Source organism: Diaporthe citri (genome assembly GCF_014595645.1).
Source record: "Diaporthe citri strain NFHF-8-4 chromosome Unknown scaffold_2, whole genome shotgun sequence".
NCBI lineage: Eukaryota > Fungi > Ascomycota > Sordariomycetes > Diaporthales > Diaporthaceae > Diaporthe > Diaporthe citri.
Genome location: NW_025064847.1, coordinates 3,137,560 through 3,149,326, shown reverse-complemented (window position 1 = coordinate 3,149,326; position 11,767 = coordinate 3,137,560). Strand labels below are relative to the sequence as shown.

Here is an 11,767-nt window from a genome sequence, read left to right as displayed (position 1 = left end):
TATTTCCAGCCGCAGATCAGTGGTGGGGACCGGCACAAGCTCCACACAATGTTGCAGCCTTCTTCCAAGGTTTCCAAGGGACCCACGCAGGGACCCACTCCCGCCTGTCCCATTTGCTGCTTCATTTGCGCCGATCCATTTCGCCCAGCCGCGCGACACACTCAGACACTCACATCCAGCACCCTGCCCAGCCTGGCCCTGCGACCCTGCGACCCTGCGACCCTGCGACCCTGCCATCCCCCCTCCACCACAGCCACTGACTAGATACTACACGTACCACCACCCACCACCACCTTCATCCTCTGCTGCTCCTACGGTGCTGCTCCCCCATCATGACCACCACGGCGCCTTGTGAGCGTTGTGGAGGTGTGGTGGCCCGGCAGCCCAACTAACTAGCCTGCCCCCGTCCCCGCCCCGGCGCCCGCCCTGACGTCTGGCATCGCCTCCCCGATGACGACCAATCTGCCAGAAGACAAAGGGAACATGGTCGACGCATCTGCCGTTTTGCCTCTGTCGTGTGCGCCGTGACTCCTCACGTCTTTGTCTGGCTGTGGAACCCCGAGGCAGAACCACACGGCCCTATGTACACAATACCCAATGTATCGCACCCTATGCAATGTACAACACACAATTGGTGACAGGCAGTGGGCAGTGGGCAGCCTCGAGCTGGGGGGGGAGGAAAAAAGAGAGGGGCTGGGAGGGAGAAGTGTCGGCGTCTACATTACATGTGTAGACACATCACAGCGCGTTGCATGCCTGAGATGCAATGAGCAGATTGCGCACTTGCAATTTAGAACACTCCGTAGTCTACCCGGTAGAGCAGCCGTGGCCCTCGAGGGAACAAGAAGAGAGAGAGAAAAAAAGACTACAAACTATTCAACGTGTCCTAGGATATGCTTTGCCCCTTTCCTCTCGCGAAAGTCCAACCGGCATTCGAGAGTTTTGACTTTGGCACTAAACAGGGAAGACGCACAAGATATCTCCGCTGTGGTTCGTGTGCGCCGGTGCCCGTCTCGCGCTGTCCTGCACAACTTTGTTGTTATTCTCCCTGCGCAGGGCCTGCCATGCGGCGTTGTGCCTGGGTTTTTGCCTGGAGTTGCGTTGCCCCGGCTTGCTTTTTTACATTTTTCAGAACCGACGACGAGGATGAGGACGGCGGCGAGGCCGGCTCAAGGACGCCCGGCCATTACCAACTTGAAACATAAAACGGGGGGAAGGAAGCCCCATCTGCCGCGCCTTATCTCAGCTTGCGTGTGGCCAACCCACTGTCCAGCTTGCTCCTGCGAACGCGCCTGGGCAGCTAACAGCACATGTGCAGGCAGGGTGCCTGGGGTGGGTATCCACCCGCACGCCGCTGGACTGTGCATGTACATTGCAGTACCTGCCTGGGCACCTGGGCTGTCCGGGTTCCAGGTGGCTGACCAGGGGCATGTACCTAGAGATCATCAATCGCATACCAACCAGAGCGCCAGACCGACCGGTTTGGGCTTACGGGGTACTCCGTGTCCAGCCCAGGCCCAAGGTCTGCCTCTCGAGTCCAAGACCATCATCTATCTGGGTTCTGGGCCGCCCAAAACCACCTACTACCTACCTACATGCATATCTGGGACGGGCCTGGGCACTATCGAGGTATACAGCATCGATAATGTACCCGTGGGCACGGCATGAGCGTTTCCAGGTCTTGAGGCGTGTACCGGACGGTCTCTCCCTCTTGAGCACCAGGGGTCGCTCGGCACTCAACTCACAAAGAGGCATGTACTACCAATCTAGCTGGGAGACAGGCGGTCCAGGTTTCTTTGTTCTCTCCCGCGCAGGAGCTAGGCCGGGCAAGACAGAGCAGACAGCCCATTCCGTGTCTACACAGCATCAATTATCAGCTGGCATGTAGCTAGCACAGTCCGGAGTCCAGCCGCTACTACGCAGCCCGGGAATCCACAGCCCACGATCCACGACCGAGAGCTCTCGACCTCGGGCGGTGCTAGGGGTGTACAAGACGACCTGCAGAGCCCACGCCAAAACCTCAAGGTATCCCGGCATCTTCATCTGTGATGGACCCCTGTTCCTGTAGCATGTAGGTCTCTCCCGAGGCCTTTTTTTCCCTCTCGCTCTTCACCTTAGTCCTCGAATTGACGAGGAAAGAAGGAAAGGGCCTAGGCCAGGCAGGCCCTTGTCCACCCCAAGCTCTCTCTCTCCTCCTGCCCACCCCGTTGCCGTTGCCTGTCCTCTCGACTCGCCTGCAACCCGCACTGCACGGCCTGCACCCGCACCGCACCGCGCAGCATCCCATCTGGCTGTACTTGCATGCACTTGCACTTGCACACGCACTGGCACTGGCACTGGCAACCGGGGCAATCGTACTCGCGCTGCGCAAGTAGCAGCAGACTCGCTTTGCTACCTTCCTATTCCTCCCAATTAACCTGGCCTGCCCTGTCCTGTCCTGTCCTGTCCTGTCCCTTCCTTACCTTACCTGCACCCGACCCGACCCCGACTTGACCTTGACCTGCCTGCCTCTGCCTCGCTTCGAATGGCTCGCCCCGATGTGCCTTCCTGGCCTTGACAGTCTGGAATCCAAAGACCAGCCTACCCATACCATCCGTCCATCCCCCATCCCACTCGATCCCCATCCCCGACCCCATCTCTCCTTCACTTTGCGCTCTCTTGTCGCAATTCAATTCTGTCCCTCACTTTTGTGGTACCGCACCGCCGCACCTCGCCAATTTCTGCCTCGACCTCGATCTTGACCTCGACCTTGACCTCGACCTCGACAATTGACTCTGACCCTGGCCCTCACCTTTAACACCAACCATCCTGACCCAGCGCCGAGACAACCGCTTGCTTGCCTCAGCGCAGCCACGGGCACACGACCACCTGCACCCTTCCCTCTGCCTTTTCTATTCCATCCTCGCCGCGCTCGCCTGCCATCCTAGACTGCTACAACCTTGACCCTCCTTCCGCCTCGATCTTGCTTGTTGGCCAGCCTCGGTACACGCGCGGCGCGCGACGTAGGGAACGAACCAGGGACGGACTACACGCCCAATCCATTCCCCTAATCTACCTACCAAGTCGCAATTCTCCTGAATCCACTCTATATCCGGTCCGAACCCACACGGCATACGGCGACCTTCCTTGACCATTACTCGACCCTCCGTCTGCCTCTATTCCCCCCCGGTGCTCATACTCTCATTCGCATTCTATGTCACCAGCACCAGTGACCTTCTATTCCGCCGACACTTGCGACAGCCCCTGCCGCCATTCCCCCACCTGGTCTCCCCCGATTGCTTCGACCTTGGCTTCCAATGCCTTGTTGAACCTGACACTGCCGTACTCATATATTGCCAATCTAACCTTGGCAGCGCAATCCCCCCGCGACTTATAGGACTCCCGGCCGCCCCCCCCCCATCCGCTTGCGAACGCCTACTCGAGCCAGCGATCACAAAAATTTGGTGCCTGGGCCGACAATCGCCCGCGGTGTTGGGAGACCACCGCCCAAGTTGGATTGTCGGTTGTTGGGAATTCCAGCCCTCGAAGCCGTCTCGGGCTATCTGCACCACGCCGAAGCTGCCTGGCCCAGCTTAATTTGTCCCCGGCAAAGGCGCACCAGTCGCGAGACTGGCCGCGGTCTTTGGAATCAACGCCATGGACAGGATCGGCGCGAACATCATTTACGTCGATCGTAGGGCGGTTGAGGATCAGACTGCCGACTTTGGCGTCGATGATAGTGTCGCGAGCAATGGCGCTCCCGCTGCGGAGACAGAACACTTGGAACAGAGTATCAGAGCGCTGAAAGATGCATTTGGTGGTGGTATGTATTGCCAAACCCTTGGTTGAGGTACTCCTTTTTTTTAACTCTCGCGCAGTCCAAGTTTGCTCAAGTAGCGCGTCCTGTCTCTCTGCTCTGACGGCTCTCCACCACGCCTCCACGATCGACCAAATACCGACGATATTACTGATAGACACGCCCTACGAAGAGAACGTGACAGACCGAACTTCCCGATCCAGGTCTCCATCACCGCATTCGCGGCCAGTGCAAGGAAACGAACACGAGGCCCAGATATCTGATGTCGAGCTCTATGGCTTGCGCCTTTTGCAGAGGGTTGTCGCCGAGGCAGACATGTTGAAGCTACTGAAGCTCGTGGTGCCGATACCCGTTATTTCTCCGCCTGTGCTGCCCCAGGCTGGTCCCGCAACTGCGCCGGGCTCGGTAGAGACGGGCGCCATTGGCGAGACCATGGCATCGAGCTTCTCGCATACCAGGCCTGAACTGGTCCGCAGATGTCTTGAATACGGAGCAGCCGACGTTATGACCAGCCCTCTTCAACAGCAAAACATTGAGAGCATCGAGGTTCATGCGTACAAGGCTCGTCAAGCCGCGACAAGGGAACGGGAGGCAGTTCTGCAGGTCCGGAAAAACAGAAAACGTTCCTGGGTCGGTGTTGACACGGGAGGAAAGCCATTCGCCTATCTCCGCGAAGCCATGGTGTCGGGTTTGATGAAGGGAATATGCAGGTTTGACGACGAGGATGAAACCTCTCTCGGAACGTTTAGGATATCAGTCCCCGCAGAAAGACAAGCGAGGATCGCACAGGCGGTTGGCCAGTGGCATTTCTGCGCACACGACTTCTCAGATGACGAGCTTGTTGTGGCCGCCTCGCTCATGTTCAGTCACGCCCTCTCCATGCCCGAGCTGGAGCAATGGAGAATCCCACCAGGTCAGTGGTAGAACGAGCTCCCACATCCTCCCAGCTTTCATGATCTAGGCAACCCTCCAGTCTGTACGATGCGCTGACCCCCCCCTTACACCTAGACCAACTCACTCAATTCGTGATCGCCTGCCGAGCTGCCTACAACAGTTTTGTGCCGTATCACAATTTTCGGCACGTCGTCGACGTTCTGCAGGCTACTTTCAGCTTCCTTCTGCACACAAACACAATCATGCCATACATTTACTGCGACGCCTCGGATGATGCGCCCAAATCTCCCGTGGAGGCCTTGTTGACGCCGTTCGAGGCCCTAACACTACTCATCACGGCCATCGGACACGATGTGGGACACCCGGGCGTGAACAACGGCTTTCTTGTTACATTAAATGCGCCCCTTGCACAGCTTTACAACGATCGTTCGGTCTTGGAGTCTTTCCATTGTGCGGCCTTTTCGCAAATACTCCGGAGACATTGGCCGTCCGCCTTCGAGGACAGGAAAATGCGAGGCCTTATGATCAGTTCCATCTTGGCAACAGACATGGGCCTGCACTTTGACTACATGAAGAGGTTGGCAGACTTGAAAGAAAAGCTTGCGGCCAATGAATCTACCGAAGGATGGAACAGCCGCATGGTCGAGGAGCAAAAAGGCCTCGCGTGTGCCTTGCTGATCAAATGCGCAGATATCTGCAACGTGGTAAGCATCCGGTCCATCATATACGTCAGGAGTCTTCTAACCCACGTTGATGTAGGCACGGAACCATGACACGGCCTTGCAATGGATGGATATCCTGGCCGACGAATTTGCCCGGCAGAGATCTATGGAGAAGGAACTTGAGATCCAGACTTCACTCATGGCGCCCCCTCTGACAGAGCGGGCTTCTCAGTTCAGATCTCAGCTCAACTTCATGAACATGTTTGCCATACCACTCTTCCAAGGAGTGGCCGACGTACTGCCTAACATGAGATACTGCGTCACCGAGCTTACAACCAACTCGGAGCTCTTTCAGCAGAAGATTGCAGATGCACTGGCCAAAACGCATCCAGAGCGCCGTACTAGCCGCCAGGACCCGCCTCAACACAGCACACACGCGAAATCAAACTCCGGGTCTGCCCAGGCCATGGACCAGATAGCCAGGTCGGCAAGCACTCCAGAGCTGAGGGGCGGCTACAAAGCGGTAAATGGCATGGGGCCTCATTTCGAACCGGTCAAGGAACTCGCTACCGGCGATGACGGGCCTACTGGACCGGAACGGCAACGCTGCAGCGAGACGACGACTGAAGGAGGTAGCTTTGCCCAAGTGAACGGCGATTGTGCCAGCAGCGCAACGACCGGCAAGATGCCCCTCTCACCTAGTACGAAAGGAACAAGCGTTGTTAGCCAGGAATCTATGGAGCGACCTAAAAGCAACCCCATCCCAATGATTTCAGCACCGGATTCTGCGAAAAGCATGACCGAGCCGAAGATGGATGGTCAACCGATTTTCGAAGTGGAGACAGCAAGTACCCTCAAGTCGACCGACGATCGATCCGTCAAGAAGAGACCAAGTCGCTTCCGGATGAACGCTTTTCAATTCTTCAGGAGACACAAGTCTCCTGGTCCTGCTACAGAAACCCCTTGAATATACCACGCCACGCGAATGGTTTTCTCCCATCCTGGGCGGCCGGATCCCTATTTAACACGTTCCTCACGTGGGCGGAAAAGTGGGAATATCGGCCCTTTCCCAGAGCGGTTGGCGATCGCCAACGAGCGCACGACGACACGACTGGATTCTTGCACAGCCAAGTATCAAAGCAGATTGTCCGTGCCCGGTGATCGACCTAGTCGCCCCTGTGCGAGTAATGCGGCAATATGGAGCGCAGGGCTGGTTGGAGACCAGAGGGCATAATGAAGACGCCCTGCATTGCGAAATAACATCGATTGTCTCATCGATACTCCGTCATCCAGCCATTCAGCCATCCAGTCATTCGCATGCTAGAAGAGCAAGGACAAGCCAGGCATCACTCCCGTGTCCACCAGCGCTTCACAGCACGCAGACCACGTGATGCATTTTCGAGTCGCGCACTCCGAACTGGGTCCCGATTCGGCCAGACCGATGACATCGGCCTGGCCGGGCCAAGAACCATTGGACAGGCGCTGTTTTTTGTTCATACTGTTTTGGTTATGATGGCAGCCCATCATCTGTCATCGCCTATTTTAATTCTTCTACCTATTTCACTCCACATTCCGGGCGAAACAGTACCTGGCTCGGAGAAAGCCCTCTGGCACGGAACAAGAAACATCCCATCTTGTTCATCTTCGGGAAGCGGTGGAGCACCATGCCATGTCGCGCGAATTAGACCACGCCGCCTAAAATCGGATGTGCCATCCACAAGTATGGCCCGAGGGCCGAAGAGGGAGGAGAGCAGACGGATGGAATGCTAGCATAGACATCGTCGGAGAGAAGGGTATAAAGAGAAGGAAGGAGACGTGAACGAGGGATTGTTTTTGCTGAAACCTCGTCAAGACCGAGCGTCTTATGTATAAATGTATGACAAAAGATATCCCATTAAGCAGTTTTGCTTCCGATATATTTGACCCACTCAGATTGGTTGGTGTTGAAATGTGACGGCAGTGACTGTTAAGCCGAGGTTGACCACAAACCAGTCAGACTTGAGATCTGCCTTTGTATGCTGTTGCACAGATCTCCCTAGGCTTATTCATTCATGAGGAGAAGGACGGACGGAAATGGTCAACCCATTTGATGTCACTCGATCGGTATCAGTAGCATCAACCGTTTGACCTTACTGTAACTTATAAAACAACTCTTCAACGCCCTTCCAAATGAACAATCCGGTTGACTTCTTAATAGCCTTTTGTTCATACAAGCCCGTCGAGGAATGAGATCTCCAAGCCCCAAGGCCAGCGTGGACCCGCTGCAATGACTTCGAAGAGTAACTACATCTGGTCACATCTCAACTCAGCTTCAGGTTAGTCAGTGGACAGATAGCTATACTGTCGCCCATGCTCAGTCTCTAGTTTATGCCTCTCTATCCCAACAAAAGGAGTCCGAGTCAGAGGGGCAAGATGAACGCGAAAGGAACATGTGTCTAGATAGTGCTGGAGAGTCGTAGTTGAGAATTGAAGTGCCATGAGATACCCAGCGTTCATTCCGCAGCGAACAAGACTGTCCACACCATTGTAGTTCAAGCTTGTGCCGTAGATGACGGGTCCTGTTTCACCTCGACGAACAGACACCATAAATATTGTTCCCGGCCGAGAATTTCCACGTCCCCAGTGCCTTCAACCCGTGTACTGTCAGCTCGCACCTCCAGGACACTCAACCGGGGCCAGCCTGTCCCATGGCAGCTCTCCTCCTCCTGCTGCTGCTCTCCCAGGTGCTCCTGCCAGATTGGGCCAACTGACGTGCCCGAGGTAGGTTCTTATGTGGATAGCAGGGCAGTGGCCAGACCCTATGTCACTTGTGACCGCGTGCTTGCCTTTTACCTTCTTTCCTTCCGCACTTACTTCCTTCCTTGCCCAGGAAAGCGCGCTTTGATAGACCATGACTGAGCGAGCCAGGCACGTCCCGGTGTCCTCCTCGCCGAGCTCAAACTTCTTCCTTGCCTTTTCAAGTTTGCTCTCAAATTCTCAGATCCTTCTTCTTCCCATCTTCCATCTTCTCAACTTTGACCTTGACATCTACACTCATTCCAACTCCGCTTTCGACGGTTCCTGCAAAGATCATCGTCTCCATCCAATTCTGCCTTTCTTCCCACCTCTATCGACCTCTCAATTTCATCCCCATCCCAGTTCTGATCTGGACGGTCACCACGGACGCCTTGTCGAAAGCCTTCAAGCTCATCCAGCTTGTCTTCGCGCTTCCAGTCATGCGACGGCAGCATGGCAACATGTGAGTTGTTCCCAAGCTCTTAGTTCTATCCATTCGCCTCCACATTGACGATCCCACATGCGTTCCCTCCAGGTCTCCCTGCTCCTTTTCCTGGTGTTGGCCACTGCAAGATCAGCCCATAGGGATATCAATCTACTGCAAGATCAATCAGCTTCCTCAAGAACCGGTGACACGTCCTGTCCATGTGATTTCAGGCCCCATCTGCCTTTTTCTTCCCTTCTCGTCCGCTGGCATCTTCTCAAGCACCATCGTCTCCGTTCACGTCAATCCCCCATTTGATTTGCTGTTCCTCTTGATGCATTCCAAAGAGATGGCTTGCAAAAGTCTTCGTTCACGCCTGTCCGAAGTGGTTGGTGCGGAGTGTCCGCCACTTGGACCTGGCCGATGGACGTCTCCGCCCGCCGTCTGGCTTTGCCAACTTCGAAAGATCAAACAACTGCCTAGCTCCCCTGGTTTTCATCTTCGTTGGCCAGTTCCCACAGGCAGCACGCGTACAAGGGGCAGCTTCAACTAGCAATCGGCATTCCGACCTCCAGAGGCTGTCTTGAGAACCGTGGTACATTTCGTCCATAGCCCCTTAGAGTGGCCGAAAATACACCCTCATGCTGGCATCCAAGTACTTGAACAGCTCCATGCTGTGACCCCTTATACGAAGCTGTGAACCACAGTTAGAAAAGTAAGCCTAGTAGAGGAGCTGTGTATGGCAGGTATCAGACACACTATTGTTGGAGATGCTCACTGTTGGGGTGGGACAATTGGCGACCTTGCATAGCCTACCTGTCGACCACTGGCACTGTACGGCCTTTGTTTATTTTGTCCAACTGGCATCCTTAGATCCCCTCCGTCTCTAATAGTTCTGTGTATTCATCTGCATCTGCTTTTGCCTCCGAACCTCTCTGGTGACAGCCGTCTACTTGCCCTGCCGCAAGACCGTGATGAGGTCAGCTGCGGCTAGGGAACCCGACCGCGCCCTACCCTTGGTGTCTCGAAACTCTGGGCATATTTCTATACTGTCAAAGCTTTCACTTCGGCGAGAAATTGGCGAAAGGGAGTCAGTGTGCAAAATCAAATATTAAAAAAATCCCTCCGGTACACAAGGCAAACCATTTAAAGGGAGGTTGGTGTGGAGTCAGAGAGTCGGAGAAGTGCATAAGGCTTATGCGTATTCAGAAAGGACGGACCAGCCGGACCAGCCGGACGACCTGGGTGTTGAAATATATAAGATTGATTGACCTGCCCGAGATTTGCACTCGGTACTCCCTCTACGATCATGAAACGAGGGCGTGTTCAATTTACACCATCAGGCCACAAGAATCGCTAGATTACCAAGTTTATGGACTTGGAACTGAAGGTGGTGCCATCAAGGTACACTAGACACTTGTCTAAGGAAGTGGCCTTTAATAAAAGTAAAAAAATTGACCTGTCCGAGATTTGAACTCAGTACTCCCTCTACAAGCATGAAATACGAGGGTATGTCCCAACTACACCACCAGGTCACAATGCTTATTGAATTATTCAATTCATATACCTTGGACCAAGCATAGTATCAGTGAGAAACACTAAATAATTAGCGGAAGAGGTAGCCTATGATAATGGGCTGATTTGAGAAGGCTGGCGCCATAGGGCCTTCGCAAGGGTCATGTAGAGTGTGAGCCTTGATGTCACTTATTCTATGCACAGATCCATCAATCCACGATCGTCTTTCGTTGGCTTCAGACACTACCTAGGTTAACAGCCACCGGTCCCAAACCTGGCTTCTACATCATCACGAGAATATTCATTTGTTGTACTGTTCCTGAAGTCTCTGCGGAACAGGAACCCCAACGCAAAAACGAAGCTTTCAAGGCGACGAAACGGTGACTATATTTTTTTCTCTTTCGAGCTGATACCGGATTCAAAGGTGATGTGCATCACAGATCCAGAATAGTCAAGAGGATTTCTCCGGGATCAAGGAGTTGGGCTTGTACGCGAGCATGCACAAATAACCAACTACTCTCTTGTCGATGCTATCGCAGTAGTTGCATGACACATTCGGTGCGATCATCTTCCCATCGCCCGAACTAACTTTAATCACACTGTCGCGTTTCTGATCATCTGTCTGCGATGGGCTCAGGGGGTGGGCCAGGTAACGCTAGTATGAGCCCTGCCAGGATTTTGTTCCCGGCAACATGACGATTTGAAAAAATTCATTTATTTTTTTTTTTTCTTTTTTTCGCGTCTACGCGTAACTTGCTCGTCGACATTGTGGCATTCGACTCTGAGAAGCCAACCTTGACACGTTGCCAGCGATTAGGCAAATCTAGAAAACCGCCAACATAGACCCGGCGTGTCCGAGCACCACGAGCTAGCATTAAAATATAAATCAGAGATTGTTTCCACCTCTCTGAATCGTCTTGGGCGTCACAAGGTAAGCACTCTTTCTTGGGAGGGGGCGGGGGCAGGCATTCAAAAAATTGAGCCCATGATGACATTTCCATAGGATCCACTGTGGCGGTCTGTGGTGGCTGACCATACGTTGCTCATACATCGGGACGACGAATTCCACCCTCCCCGGGCGGACGAAAACGATAGTTGTGCCAAACACGGCTAGCGTATCCACTTCAAAAAAAACATCTCAGAGCAACTTCATCACTCCCAAACAAAGCCTCCCAAACAAAGCCTTAATTAATTTAATTCTCAGGCTAACAATTAAAATTAAGAAAGGGCCGGTTGGGGCGAGGACGGATGGTGCCAGTAGGCACCGCCAAGCACCACTTAAGGCCCAACCCGATACTCTTTATATTCCTCAAAATGAGCAAGATACGTTTTCTAGATCGACTTTAAATGCCAAGGAGGAAAATTGGGTCCGCTAACCGTGTTTGGAACAAATATCGTTTTCGTCCGCCCGGGGAGGGTGGAATTCGTCATGCCGCTCATACATACGCTTGCGTTCCAGGATAGGAAACCCGCGACTACCTGGCACCGCTGTTTCCATGAATCTCTCTCTTAGTCTGAGTTGTAGGATAATTACCTTATATAAGATGATCTTTACAGGGTAGATTGCTATAGGATGCGATGGTATATGTTCTAAGCCAATCGATATAACTGTCATGACCCCTTCTACAACAAGCCCCGATTGGATTGGACGATGTCTTCCAAGAATAATCTTCACGTCACACTATACAAACTGCAAAGCAG

At 53.7% G+C, this 11,767-nt stretch overlaps 1 protein-coding gene across 1 annotated transcript; it reads left to right on the top strand.

Moving 5' to 3' along the window:
• Positions 1 to 3,636: 3,636 nt before the first annotated feature.
• INS49_006471 (uncharacterized protein) lies at positions 3,637 to 6,319 on the top strand (the record flags this gene model as incomplete). The annotated part of the gene is made up of 4 exons (XM_043167243.1): positions 3,637 to 3,802; positions 3,858 to 4,709; positions 4,805 to 5,394; positions 5,450 to 6,319. The coding sequence occupies 4 exons, from the start codon at positions 3,637 to 3,639 to the stop codon at positions 6,317 to 6,319; spliced, it is 2,478 nt and encodes an 825-aa protein (XP_043028387.1).
• Between the last annotated feature and the right edge of the window lie 5,448 nt (positions 6,320 to 11,767).